At 46.1% G+C, this 15,195-nt stretch overlaps 1 protein-coding gene across 2 annotated transcripts in view; it reads left to right on the plus strand.

Moving 5' to 3' along the window:
• Positions 1–15,195, plus strand: part of Mb21d2 (Mab-21 domain containing 2) — a 99,018-nt gene that overhangs the window by 63,331 nt on the left and 20,492 nt on the right. Inside the window, exon 1 of one of the 2 annotated variants that reach the window (XM_006248523.5) lies at positions 8,272–10,014. The exons of the other annotated variant lie outside the window; for it this stretch is intronic. Coding sequence (XP_006248585.3) covers positions 9,987–10,014 — 28 coding nt within the window. The 5' untranslated portion in view covers positions 8,272–9,986. Of the gene's footprint in view, positions 1–8,271; positions 10,015–15,195 lie in introns of those variants that run through there. 2 annotated transcript variants of the gene reach the window in all.

Raw genomic sequence — 15,195 nt, forward strand, 5'->3', positions numbered from 1 at the left:
ATGGAGAACCAAGTCACACGACTCGGGGGTTGTAAGATTCTCTTCCCTTTTCACAGTTCAGTTCTAATCATTGTGCTCACTTAGGGGTGTCGACTTTTCATTCTCTTGGGAGCTCTCGTGCCTTCTGTTGGGGTGCTACAGGGTAATGAACTGTTTTGTTCTTGCCTTTGAGCCCAACTTCCAAGGTCTCATCTAAGGACTGAGCATTGACCGTAACCAGCAGTCAAGAACAGAGACACACTGCAGTGCCAGCATTTGAGCTGTTGCATGCTATCATTCTTAAACAACTGGCATGTTTATGTATGAGAGTCTCTCGATGTATACAGACTTCAGAGGCTCCTTGGGGAAAGAAAAAGAACCCAGAAGGGAGTAAGTAGCTATGGAGAATGCTCTCAGGAGGAAACTTGTTGACTGTCTAGAGTAAGGGAGCAGGGGCCTTGTGGAGTCTTTCCTTAACAGATACAGGCAGAGTTTTTTGGTACAAACAAGGCATATTTTAAATGTGCTTTTTAATTCACCAGTAAAGTGCCATCATCCTGATTTAAAATAGTTTCTGCAAGCATCATAACTGCTCAGTGTGGTCTGCGATGTATCGTTTAGGATGCCTGTTTCAACCACGTATGTCAGTGTGTTGTGTTGTAGGATCTGCGTTGAAGGGAAATGATATAGGTGACTGAGAGCTTTTATATCCCTTACAGTGAGATATCTCCCTGTCACTGTTTTGGGTGCTAAGTGACACCATCTTCTGGTGTGCTGACTTGATACAAGCTAGCTCATCAGAGAGGAGAGAGCTTCGATTAAGAAAATACCTCCATCGGGCTGGAGAGATGGCTCATCCATTAAAGGCCAGGCTCACAACCAAAAATATAAGAAAATACCTCCATAAAATGGGGCTGTGAGCAGGCCGATAGGGCATTTTCTTAATTAGTGATTGACGTGGGAAGGTCCAGCTTTGTGGGTGGCGCCCTCTCTGGGCTGGTGCTTCTGGGTTCTACGAGGAAGCAGGCTGAGAAAGCCATGGTTTGCACACAGTGAGCAACGCCCCTCCATAGCCTCTCAGCCTCTGCTCCTGCCCCCAGTTTTCTGCCCCCCTTGAGTTCCTTTCCTGACTTCCTTCAATGGTGGACTGTGATCTGGAAGCGTAAGTCAAATAAACCTTTTCCTCCCCAAGTGGCTTAGGTCATGGTATTTCATCATGGCAATAATAAACCTAACTCATCTTGGAAACCTTGAAGGACAGCTTTGGAGCGAGGGCCATTAGAGAAAGGAGAGACCCGGGCAAGGGAGAGCGTCACGGTCTCATCTAAGGAGACATTTCTTTCCCAGTTTTGTATTATTTGCTAAGTTGTCATAATAAAACATGGGCACGGCAGAGTAAGTGACACAAATTTATTTCCTCGTATTTCTGGAGGCTAGAAGTATTAGATTAAGGCGTCGGTGATGCCTGTCCCTGGCTTACTGACAGCCTCTTTCACACCGTGTCTTCATGGGTCTTTCCCTTATGCGTATTTAGGGGTATTTCAGTGTGTCTGATTTTTTTCTGCTATAGGGACACTGGTCAGATTGGACCGGAGTCCACCCAGTTGACTTCATGTTTCCCTCGGGCTTGTCCTCTCAAGTCCTTATCTTCAAACACAGCCACATTCTAAGGTACCGTGAGTCAGGGCTTCAGAACGAATTCTTGGGTGACACAGACTACCTCACTTCAAGCAGCCCCTCAAGTATTAGAGGTTCTTGCGAAGCAAGGTTTAAGTCTACGGTAGGGGTGAAACAGGGTGACCTCTAAAGAGACTGGGTCCATTTTTTTTTTTTTTTTTTTTTTTTTTTTGCCATTCTAGAAATAAGTTCTGAGACGCTCTCTGTGGCTTACGTGGTTAAAGTTAGAGATGCCAACAGTGATCAAGGCCCCTTTGAATGACACCCTGATTTACTGTGAAAGCAGCTGAGAGCCAGGGAGTGACTTAGCCAGGTTTATAATTAGGCCTTTTGGGTTAAAACCCTGTTCTACCCACTCCAAGACAAATGAGAACAGTGACCAGACGCACTGACCTCGACAGCTACCTTCCCAGCGCCGCTCAACACAAGAGCAGAGTGACATTCTTTTCAAGCGTGAGGGAGGGGGCCTGCGATGAATACCTCGAGGGGAATGTGCTGAGAACATTGTGTCATCAAAGCTTCATCTCCAAAGAAAGACTTTTTAAAAAAAAAATCCCTTCTTCTTTTTGATCTCCGAAAGGAGGATAGGTTTCTCACCGTGAGTTGAGGATCAAGGCTGGTGAGTCTGTAGTGGAAAGGGGTTCAGCAAGAGACCGTAGGCAGAGTGTTCCTCTTAGGGCTTTAATTTGGAAGGAAGGCAGGAAACGGTTCTGCGTGTTTAAGACAGCCGCCATGTTTTGTGACATCACGTCAGGTTGTCACCGTTTGAGTTTGGAATCTGTGCAGTGGCACAGTAAGCTGAGGTGTGAGTGGCTTCTCTCTAAGTGGAGATAAAGTTTGCAGATGTGTGTTTTAAGGAGACCTTCTGAAAACCACACAATCAGATACAAGTAACGGCCTAAAAGCCATACCCTGAAGGAAGCTGCTGTCCACACGGCCCAGGGAGGATTTCTACCCAGCTCTGGGAAGAGGCCTGGTAACAGCCCAATGGCTTCCCAGTTAGGCTCACTCCTGAAGGGCGGCTGGACACCTCTCAGGAAGTCATTAAAAGAGAATGGAATTCTGGGCGTTTCCTAGTCTGAAGCCTTGGCTGGACTCTCAGCCCTGGCTACAGGTTGTTTATAAATTAAGTTGTCCTAATGCATAAACAGAGATGTCTTTTAACTCACAAGAGCGCTTTGCTGGGCATATCGTATCTGTGTTAATTGTGAGGTGGAATATTTGTACTGTAGATCCACTGTATTCCAACAGAAGATTTAGTAATGAGAATGGAGACACACCTCCTACGTAGAGCAGGAGGAATGAACGGTCACAAAGGTAATGGTTTCGACTCTCAGGGAGTTTGTATCCTAGTAAGAAGAAAGCAGACTTTAATATTATAGTTTTGGTTTTTGAATGCACCCTACTTCGAATAAGTTCCCCAGAGGAAGGAATAGATTCTCATCAACAATGAAAGCAGGGGGAAAGAAAGCCTTCGCCAGGCATGAAGGATCTGCTGGCAAGAATTAAGGTTGAGAATTAATGAGGTTTGCTGGGGAGGGAGAGAATGTGGTAAAGTCCAGAAGACCAGGACATTAACAGACTGAGCAGCCTGTGCAAAGAGCTGGTGTAAGGGATAGGAGGGGAAAGACTGGTTTGTGTGTGTGTATGTGTGTGTGTGTGTGTGTGTGTGTGTGTGTGTGTGTGTTTCTTCTTTTTCCTTGTTTTTTGGTGTAACTGGGACAAATCATCCTCTTGGGCTCGGAACCCTTATTTATGTCATGACTGAATTTGAGTGTCTTGGATCCCTTATTTGTATAAATTGCCAGCACACCTACCATGGACTGGGCCATACTACAACCTGAGGTGAATTACCTGAGGCCATTGACCTCCAGTAGTCAGGTCCAGCAGTAGAGAAAAAGAAACATGGTAGCCCACTGGCTCTATGTCGTGGGAATTTAAAGGAGGAGGGGCTTAAGTAACCTTCGCAGGAGAGAAGACTGGGGGCTTTATCCAAGGAAGGTTTCTACCAGAAGAAGGTGAAGAAGTACAGCCAGCATAAATGTCCTAGGATGAACCTAAAACTACTCACCAGAACAATAATGGCTCCGGGCAGCACTCTGAAGAAGCTGCTCCCAGCCTGTGGGTCGAAATCCCATTGGGCAGGGCCCATAGCGGGAAAACAAATATTTATATTACGATTTATATCGCTAAGCAAAATTACAGTAACGAAGTAGCAGCAAAAATAATTTTATGGTTGGGGGTCATCCCAACACGAGGGACTCTAGCTGCATAAAAATGATCACAGTGTCAGGAAGGTTGAGAACCACAGCTCCAAAGAATCATATTCTTTAGAAATTCACAGCTCCCGCCTGTGAGTCTCAGTGTGCTGCACACAGAAGGGAGGGGAGAAAGGGTCCTCTTGGTTCTTGTTTGGTTTACAGCCTATCAGGAAATGCCCTTTCTACAGCAGGGGTCCTGCCTGTGCTGTAGCTGCCAACTATAGGAGATTTAGAAGTTCAGGTCAAGGACAGTTTTCAGTCTGAAAGCCAAAGGAAATGGAAGGCTCCTGAGTGAGGTGTTTAAAAGTCGGAGGTGATTTTAGAGTTGTTTATTTGAAAAAGATACCTCAGAGCCTTTTTGATGGAAAGGGGCCTTTGAAGAGTCGTGCTGATGTCATTTACTATTTGTTTGCTTGCTTACTGTTTTCATGCATTTAATGATTTTGTGCAGAGCCTGACTCTAGCCGAAGCTGGTCTTGAACTTGAAGTGATCCCCCTGCCTTAGACTTCTGAGTGCTGAATGAAATGTACGCCCCCACACCTGGTGTAAAGATACCTTCTGTGTATCCTCGTGTGTCTTTTCCTAGGGAGATGTCAACAAATGTCCACTTACCCCCAGGACTCACGGCAAGGACACAGTTCACCTCGGTGGGCGGTGTAGTCTTTAATACCACCCCCCCCCCCCCGCCCCCGGCGTGGTATTTATAGTCAGCGTGAAGTGATATAATCTGCCATCACACTACTGAGATTGTCACTTGATGGCAAACTGTCCTTGGAGACATACGTGTTCTTGTGCTAAGGACAGTAAGGCCATTCACTTAGTTGGAGGTGTTTGGAGAGGCGAACATTAACTGAGGAGTTCAGGATGTGGGTTTCCATGACAATCTGACGACAAGAACAAATGTCACTAAGCACGGTCATTATGTTGCTCAGATCGGTGTTCCAAAATTTATATGTTCAACAGCAGACATCTGTGGGGCTCTGGTTAATACACATCTCCATGCCCTCCCCAGAATTAATATGTCAAAGTCTCTGCGGTCTCTGTGGGTCTTAACAATTGCACCAAGTGGTTTCTGGTGCCGAAACAAGTTGAAGGAGCACAAAGACTGTAGATGCCTTTTTCCTGGCCTGTTTTTCCCTCTCAGCTGGGCGTTGTAGCAGCCTTTTCAAATAGTAATGGCTATAGCAGCCTGAGGCAGTAGCATTCCTCAGTGAGAAGTGAGTGAGAAGACAGAGCCCAACAGAGCCAGTTTAATTAGCTGGCCTGGATAGTCAGGACAGCATTTCCCTTCCTCGGTGCTATGCTGCTCGCCTCAGGATGCTGCTGCCTGTCTCTGCTTCCAGGTTCCTTCTTACCTGTGACTGTGTGTCTCTCCACAGCATCCCAGTGTAGGGGGAAACGTTTAATAACAATGATTTATTGATTTCCGTGTGTGCCTCCCCTCAATTTTACATCTCTTGAATTAGTGCGATCATAGAATTTATGATGTGTTTTTACTCTTTTTTAATTTTTTTCTTTTTTTTTTACAACTTTTGAGAAGTGGTGACTCTTAGGTTCAGTAAGAGACGAAGGTTTGGTTAGCTGACTTGCTTCATTTACAGTCTGAAGTGCTGAGGCGCTGTCCTAACGGGGGGTTGGGGGACATGACCATGCATCAGGGAACTGGTTCCAGATGAACTCGCTGCCCATCTTTATATTAGTGATTGATAGCTAAGCAAACTCTTACCCCCAAGCACTGTGGGTTAGCGAGTGAACATTATCTCACGTAGAGTCTTGGGACCAAGTGTTAGGAGGAGGCTTAGCCATGTGGTTCTGATTTGGCATTGCCTGGAAAGTTTATGCTTAGCTGGTTTTGGTGTCACCCAGATACTTGACTGGTGCTGAGGGAGCCAAAGTGCCAATGTAGACATCTTCACAGAGCAGCAACTGGTTTTTTCCAAAGATTCCAGGGACCAAAGCAAGGGAAAAAGTAACAGTGCTGTTAATGCCTTGGCTTCAGAAGCCTCCTACCAGCTCTTCTGTGCACACATTTGGCACACATACTAGCCTTGGCTCACGGGGAGGTGTTGCACATGGCATGGGTGTCTGGAGGTGAAGGGCCCTTCTGCTGTAGGGTCTTCCCAGCATAGATTTGTCTTCATCATCATGGCCATTCTTCCCCTTAATGCCGTTTCTTAAAATGAGAATTCTCTCACAATTCTCTGTGACTTCTGCCCTGTTCTAGCATTTTTTGAAATTTTAATGAGTCTACAGATCTCCGGTGTCTGTGGTTGAAGCACCACGTCTGATTCTGTAGGTCTTAGCTCAGTCGTAAATCAGCCTGAGACTTGGCATAGTCACTCGCTCATGGTTTTATATGTAATGTCCTCAGCGTCAAAGCAAGTAGAGCCAGCAAGCCTTCTGCAGCATGGTCTCCAACCCTGCTTCCCCCTGCTGCCCCTGCTATTTCTTTGGAAGGCAAACGGATCTGCCGGAAGGAAGTAGAGAAACAGTGCTCCCTCCGAGAAGGTAGTTGACCTGAGGTATGGAGAGGAGCAGAGTCCACAGTGTGAGGGAGGCAGCAAACTGCGGCTGGGAGCTTCTTCACATTGAAGGTCAAGTTTCAGGCAGCAACAGATGGGTGCTCCAAATGGAAAGATAATTAGCTAGCAGGGGCGGAGGGGACTTGGGCAGGGAAGAGACGGAACTCAGAACAGTGCTTAAAATGAGGTGTGCCCATCGATGCTTTAGCCCGACCACATATGTCTACTGGTGGATCCGAAGTCCTCCATTCTCACTCTGCTCGTAGATAGACAGACAGACAGGTGACAGACAGACACGTGCACATGCACACAGACACAGATACACACACACACACAAAGACACATAGACACACAGACATGCATGCACACACGCACGCTGGCTCACTTTTGAAACATTAGCAATCAGAAAAACCTCTGGGCTCAGAAGTGTTTCTTCTGCAGATACAATTACAGCTGAAATAGTCCCATGAGAGCCGCATACTTTAAATCTACTTAAACGGAAGCTGAAACGCTGGCCTGAGAACCCGCTCTTCTTCTCGCCTCTGGTAAACTCTCTCTCCCGTGTGCTTAACACATCTCTTAAGAGGAAGATATCGAGTGCCACAAGGGAGCAGTGTCTGCCGTATATCCGACTTACAGCCCTGTGTAATATAGAACAGGGAGGCCAACAGTACTTATAGGGAGAGCGAACCCTGGACCTGTGAGGCAAACAGAAAACATGGTGGGCTCTTCATGCAGTGCAGGGGGGCGTCCTGCTTTCACATCCAGTGATATTTGGAGGAGCATACCAAAGCTGGAAAGGCTCTCGGCATGGCGTCCAGCATCTGTTTTGCGTGTGTCCTTAGCGCTGTGAAGGTGGGTGTGGATCTCTACTGGCTACAGTCTCCGCTGTAGGTCCATTCGATAGATAGAAGGGACAGTCCCTTGCAGCGACACAGCTGTCCTTTGGTGAGGTACTCAACTGAACGTTAGCCAGCGAGTACGCACGTGCCTGGCAGGATTGCAAAGTACCGTAACCACTTTGAAAACTAACGTGACACGCTGTTAAGAAAAGAAATTAAAGCACCACACACTGAATTACCACACCAGTCACACTCCCAAGGATTTACCAGGGGAAGAGGGAATATATATGTACACAAAGACCTGCACAGGAATGTTCACAGCAGCTTTATTCAAAATGGCAAGAGAATGGAAAGTGGTGAACAGATAGGATCCTGTTCTGGGCATACAATGGGCCACTGCCCTTGCAAAAAATCATCGATGAAGTAAGTAGCTTTGATGAAGTCAACCAGGGGTGTGAAACCTAAAAGCTTCATGCTAAACAGAAGAAGGCAGCCAGGCGAGGTTACCATTTAGGTTTTAATTCAGTAAATCCCAAAGTTATCCACACAAATGAGACAGGAGATTGGCTGGGTCTTAAGAAGGGCATTGACTATAAAAAGCAATAAGAGAAGTTTGAGAGATAATAGAAATAAATTCCCCATTTCCCTCCCGCCCTCCTATGAGGAAATGACTCAACGTAGCATAGCGCCCTTGTGTTTAGGGACTCAGGCTTCCCTGACTCAATCCTGGAGTGACCTGGAGCCTTGGCCTGTCCATGGTACATACATTCTAGGTGTGAGTCAAGTGTTCACCCTCCCTTCTCAGCCTGTGTTCAACTCTAGCACCCGTCAGATTTAACCTGCCACTGGCCGCGGGTGTCCTCATTAGAAAATGAAGTGGGTTTGTTATCCAGATGATAACCGCCAGAGAATTTGTGTGTACACATACTATTTCACCTTTATGTAGGTGCGGGGGAGGGGGGCTATTGGGGGGGTGGGCAACTCATGCTCTGTAGGTGGCTGCCAGCCAGTCAAGAAGAAACAAAGGTTTCACACCGGGCTTCTCATAATACAAAGCATCCAAGATTCAGCGTGACTGGACTTGTTTCAGTTCCTGATTCTTTCCCTGCTGAGGACTCCACTTCTTGAATATTCCACGAGCCATACTGATTCCTCCCATCCGGGTCTCTGGAGCCTTAAGGACAGTGAGGGTAGACTACTAGTGTGACCCATACTGGACTTCCTATAACACATATCTTGTGTTTGACTTTGTCCTCTTTTTAGCAACCTGGTGGTGCTAAGTCCAGGAACATTAGCTATCAGTAGTCATGGCCAGAGCCATTGAAATACCTGTGAATGCTTATGGTGTGAATGAAACTGCACTAGGTTTATGGTTGACTCTGAAGAGAAGGAAGCCCTTCCTTTGCAGCTGTGGTAATATTCTAAGTAAACCCTCCTCCTTCCTTTGAGAACATCCCTCCGGTTACACAATCGTGTGTCAGATTTGCACAACAGCAGCTAGCTTCAATGCAAAGACAGCTAGCAAAACGTCAACTGTCAAACATACCTACGACAATCGAAGGGCTTCCTCTCTTACATCACATGCTCTCGTGCTCTGTGCACCCTGACCCAGTTTTGCTTTCTAACCTGCGCCTTCCAGCAGTCAGCGGTGACTTAGACTCCGGGTTCTAATGTGTCCTTTCTGGCTCCTGGGACCATCGCACGTCACGTTTTTCTGTACTTAAGGGGCATGATCTGAATTGAAAGTAAGCATGCTGGTTTCCAGGTCTGCAGAGGATATATGGGAAGGAAAGCACCTGCTGTTTGGGGTGATAAAAGATTTCCCTAGTGCCCAACGCAGAATTGCTGTCTTCTTGAATAGTTTCAGGGCCTGCCAGTTAAAGAACCTAGAGCCAAGACGACTGGCCGTGGTGGGAGATGAGGAGGACCAGATCCCAACACCGTCCTGGAGCTGTTTCCTCCAGCCCCCGGCACACTCTCTTTGTGTGGGTTATTTAATAAATTCATTTCACAACCCATAGAGCACAGTAGGAAACAATGCAATTACTGAACCATAGGAACACAGCTGCCAACACCGTGTTGATTCAGAATTGTCCAAACACTTGCATGAGGGGGCGGGACGGATGCAATTTGCTGGTTCAACAGTTGACATTGATAAATTGGAGTTTCGTTTCCTCTGCCTTCTGTTGGAGGTACTAATGAACATTGAAAGGCTAGAGAAACAGAGAGGGAAGGGAGACTCTCGCCTCATCTGCATACTAAGTAATTGGGCCCGGGAAACTCGACACCAGTAGGTAATGAGTGGACATATTTGAAGCCACTAATAAAAGCCAAATACAATTAGACTTGTGAAATATTAATTCTGCCTGCACATGGAGTGGTCTAAGAGTCTTTATCCTCGGGAGAAAGTATTGCTTTTTCCTAATATCCTTTCATATGTTTTGTGAAATGTTCTTTTGTGTTAAATGAGGCATTGTGCCAAGATTCCTTGCCTTCTGGAAAATGATCTTTTAAGGTCTCTTCCAAGCTCTGTTTTTTTTTTTCTCCTCCCCCTTCTGTGGCATAAGAATTTGCCTGAGACAGTCTGCTCGCCCTCACAGGCTTCTGTTTTGTACAACATTCAGCTCCTCGTTCGCTCAACAAGTGTGCGGTGTGCCAGAAATAAAGGAGGTGACCATCTGGAAGCATCCCCCGGGCCCCTCTCATGAGCTGCCGGTCTAGCAGGGACATGGGTAGGTAGAGGGACTAGGGCATGTGCTAGAGGGCCATAAGACAGGATGGAAGCCCAGAGGAAGCTGCTTACTAACCTGGGGACCGCCAGTGGCTGCTGCTGGCAGCTCCCAGCATTTTCAGGTGGATACCTGAAATAGATCCGTAGAGGCTGGGCATGGGAAGGGTCCTGGGGGCTGTGCTGTGTGCCTCACAGGCTCTCTGAGCTCTTCTCGGTATGGGAAAGATTGTGGAGTGCACCCAAAACCGTGGATGATTACTGGGATGAGAACATACAGGGAGAGAAAAGAGGGTGGTTTAGGAAGGACGGAGGGAACAGGATTGATGGAGATCTGACATGCAAGGATTAAAGCCTTTAAATGGAAAACCTTAATCATATAATTTCCTATTTCCCTTCTTACATAGAGGCTGCGGGGACACAAATGAACTTCAGAGCACCTTTAAGGAGTCACCTCTTTTAATCAAGTCATGGCGTTTGAAAACTATGTAACGGGTTTTCTGTTCTCCTTGTTCACGTGAGATAAGGGATAGCCACAGATGTGAGTTTCTGCTTCTCTCCGAACTAATTTGGGCAGGGGTGGAGCTCAGTGGGAGAGAGCCAGGCTCTACCTCTGGATGCTCACTCACCAGCCTCCAGGGGCTAGGAGGCCTCTTTGCATGTGGCACCTGTCATCTCTGTTATCAGCCAGCCCCTATTTTGTCCCCGAGGTCTTCTTCTTGCCTAAGCCTCCTTTAGTCATTTGGCTTTTTTTTTTTTTTAAATCGGGCAAAACAGATGTTCGCAAAGGCTCAAGTGTGAAGATTCCCGTTGCTTTAAAGGATGAAGTCTTCTGGAGTAAAGTCGCCCTTTGATCTGAGTTTATTCTCACATCCAAAACTCTTTCTGTAAATCCGGATATATCCTGACAAGATATTTCTTCTCCTCTCTCCTTTTTTTTTTTTTTTCCTCACAAAGGCAAATCCCTGCTGTACCTGAGCAGAGACTCGTTATGGTGATCTTGTCTTCCTAGGAAAGGTCATTTAGCTGTCAATGGGATGTCCTCAGTGGAAAAGAAACGGGGCTTGTTTTTAGGGCTTATAATTTGACTTTAATTTTTTTTCACATGTCAGTTTTATTCACAGATAGACACCACGAGGGTTTTTAATATCTTTATGTATGTATGTATGTATGTATGTATGTATGTATGTATGTATGTGCAAGTGCATGCATGTCGAAGGGCCATGGTGTCATGTGGAGGCAGGAAGATAACACAGGCATCTGTTCTCTCCTACTATGTGGATTCATGGGATCGAACTTGGGTCATTAGACTTGGCAGCAAGCACCTCTACCCCCTGAGTCATCCCCTTCAGCCTACCACTTCCCCTTTAATAAAACAAAGGAGTATGGGCAGTGGACTTTGATTTACTTATTTTATGTGTATGAAGACAGCATTGCTGTCTTCAGACACCAGGAGAGGGCATCAGCTTTCATTGCAGATAGTTGTGAGCCACCATGTGGTCACTGGAAATTGAACTCAGGACCTCTGTAAGAGCAGTCAGTGCTCTCCTGTTCTGAGCCATCTCTCCAGCCCTCGGGCACTGGACTTTTTCATTGACCATTTGTATCATGACTGGTCCCAGAGTTCAAGCCATCCTGAGTATTATTTTCTTCTCTGTGCTGGCCTTGGGCAGAGTTGACTTGGAAAAAAAACTCATTGTTTGTTTATGTTATTTTATTTTACTTTGCTTGAGGCAGGGTCTTACAATGTAGAAGAGGCTGGACTTGAAGTCTCAGGGCCACATCCCCCTGCCTCCTAAGTGCTAGGATTAAAAGTGTATTGCATCTGCTAGACTCTGTGTGTGTGTTTTGTTTTTGTTTTATGAGAAGGTGGTTTTTTGAATTTGGCTCAGTGATCTTTGAGCTTTGTCTTTGTAAATAGTTGGGATTACAGGACTACTCTACCATGCCTGCCTCATGGTCTGAAAGTAAGCCAGATTCGTTTCAGCTTAATCTTGTTCTAAAGAGGATTTCAATGTAATCTTGACTTTATTTTAAATGTGTTTTGTTCAAGCCATTTGGATAGTTTAGGATATTCAGTTTTGAAATTCAGATATGAAATTTGACTTTAATTTTGAATGTATGCTTATAATGTTTCAGATATGACTAGATAGGACTTCTGTCACATTGTAGCGCTCTATCATACCTGCTGGGCAGAGGCTTGTAGAAAGCAGAAGGCAGCTGGATACTGTTATCAGTATGATGCCATGGGAAGACTTAGAATTTGAACACATATAGTCTGTCAGCTCAGCACTTTATCAGTTGACTCAGAGTAGAGTAGTCCAGGCTGAAGAATTAAGAGGACCATGATCTACTCCTGGCTCAGGCACTGCCTTACTTAGGGTTTTATTGCTGTAAAGAGATACCATGACCAAGGCAACTTTTATAATGGACAACATTTAATTGGGGCTGGCTTAGCGTTTCAGAGGTTCAGTCCATTATCATCATGGCAGGAAGCATGGCAGTGTCCAGGCAGACATGGTGGTGGATGAACTAAGAGTTTTATATCTAGATCTAAAGGCAACCAGAAGAGTCTATCTCCCATAGGCAGCCTGGCACGAGGGTCTCTTCCACACTGGGTGGCACTCAAACATAGTACCCCCATCATGATACACTTCCTCCAACAAGGCCACACCTCCTCATAGTGCCACTCCCTGGGCCAAGAGTATTCAAACCACCACATTCTCCTCCCTGGCCCCCATAGGCTTCTTCAAACATATGAATGAGTCTATGGGGACCATATTACTCTATAACATAATGCATAATACTCATTCTAACTTCTAAAGCCCCCCTGGTCTATCATAGTCTCAACAATGTTTAAAAGTCCAAAGTCCAAAGTCTCTTCTGAGATCCATGCAATCTCTGAACTGCAGGCCCCTATAAAATCAAAATCAAAAAGACAGATCACATACTTCAACACTTATGAGCTGGGTGACCTTCAATCTGCTCCATGGCCTTCAGTGTTCTCATCTCTAGAGCAGACCCATCAGACAAGATGCTCTGAGGACGAATGTTAGCATTGAACTCTTCCCTTCAGAATTTGTCCTTAGAAAAGCAAAAGCCGTAAGCCATATGGGGCTCCCCATAGCCACAGGAGAAGCACTGACTTTGCAGGGATAGCCCACTCTTGATCCCAGTCTTTATCTCTCCTTTTCTTGGCCTTCGTGGTCTCCATCCCTGTGAGAATACCTTCTACACATTGGACTTCACTGCGCACGGCCCCGATCCTTCGCCGTGGCCATTTACTGTGCTTAGGATAACATTTAAAAGACATGGGTACTCAAAAAGATAACATTTAAAAGACATGGGTACTCAAAAAGACGTGCCAAGCATAGAGTCAGTTTGAAAATTTCCATCCTAGATCTGAATTCTCTTCTATTCTGTCAAGACCGGTGTGTGAAATGGATGTGCCGTCTTACACCTAGAATCCTAGCACCTAGAAGCGGAAGCAGGAAGATTGCTGTGAATTTGAGACCTCACCTTACATAGTGAGGTCTAGGCTGGTCTGAGCTGTAGTATAAGTCTGTCCCCAAAATAAAAGGTGTGTAATGAATGAGTTCGCCTTTGCTGTTGAATGTTAGTTGCTGTGAGAAAACCGCTAGTTGAAAGCAGACCATTGTGAGCGACTCACCCGCTCTCTGGGAGAAGATCCACATTCCCTTCCATCACCTAAAAGCTGGCTCACAGCCGGTGTTTTCTGGCCTCCATTGGCTCTTACACACACATGGCATACACACACACTGGGGTCCACACATATACACATAAAAGAAAACAATTTTTCTTTTTTGCTTTTGTTTGTTTGTTTTTGTAAGCATTGTTTCTCTGTTGTGGCCCTGTCTGTCCTGGAATTCACTCTGTAGATCAGGCTGGCCTTGAACTCATAGATCAGCCTGCCTCTGCCAATGGGAACTTTGCTGGGATTAAAAGCATGTGCTACCACTGCCTAGCCAAAATAATTTTTTAAAATTTAACTTTTTTTCTCTTTATCACTTTATGTCCCACTCAGTACTGGGTGGGACACCCACCTCCTCTCACATTCCTTCACCCCATACTCCCTCCCCTTCTCTCAACCTGTAGCGTCCCCCTGGATATTCCCCCACTCTGGCACTTCAAGTTTCTGCAAGGCTAGGTGCTTTCCTTCCCACCGAGGCCAGACAAGGCAGCCCAACTAGAACAACATATCCCATATACAGGCAACAGCTTTTGGGATAGCCTCTACTCCACTTGTTCAGGACCCACATGAAGGCCAAGCTGCCTATCTGCTACATATGAGTGGAGAGGCCTAGGTCCAGTTCACTTATGTTCTTTGGTTGGTGGTTCAGACTCTGAGAGCTCCAGGGGTCCAGGTGAGTTGATCTGTTGGTCTTCCTGTGGAGTTTTATCCCCTTCAGGACCTACAATCCTTTCTCCTATTCTTTTGTAAGAATCCCTAAGCTCCATCCACTGTCTGGCTGTGGGTGTCTGCATCTGTTTGGGACAGCTGCTGGGTGGGAGCCTCTCAGAGGTCAACATGGTCCTGTCTGCAAGCATAACATATTATCATTAATAGTGTTAGAGATTGGTGCTTGCCCATGGGATGGGTCGTTACTGGTTGGCCATTCCCTTAGTCTCTGTTCTCTACCCTGTGCCTGCATTTCTTACAGACAGGGTTAATTTTGGCTTGAAAGTTGTGGGTGGATTGGTGTCTCTATCCCTCTACCAGGTTTACTGTCTGAATATAGGAGGTGGCCTCTTCAGGTTCCCCAGTGTAATGAGTCACAGCTAAGGACACCCCCATTCATGGGTACCTTTCTTATCCCAGGTCTCTGTCTCACCGTGGAGTTGACCCCCACTTCTGTCAGTTGCAGATTTCCATTAATTTTCATGGCCTTCTAGCCATTGCTTCTGCACCTCCCCATACCTGATTCTGAATGCCCCATTCCCCTCCCGATCCCCCAAATAGCTTTTGAAACAAAAAGTAAATGACTCTAGATGTCCTGAACGCTCCTCTTCAACTACATTTGGAACCTGCGTCCATTAGGAGCAGGCAGTTTGGACATAGTTGCCTCCAGCCGTCCCCTGGGCCAGTTCTGTTTCAGGACATGTAATTTGTTTCGTGCTAGCTTCACATTTAGAAGCGCGGTGGATGTAAATTTACAAGGAGATC

Source organism: Rattus norvegicus, chromosome 11 (assembly GCF_036323735.1).
Source record: "Rattus norvegicus strain BN/NHsdMcwi chromosome 11, GRCr8, whole genome shotgun sequence".
Classification (NCBI taxonomy): domain Eukaryota; kingdom Metazoa; phylum Chordata; class Mammalia; order Rodentia; family Muridae; genus Rattus; species Rattus norvegicus.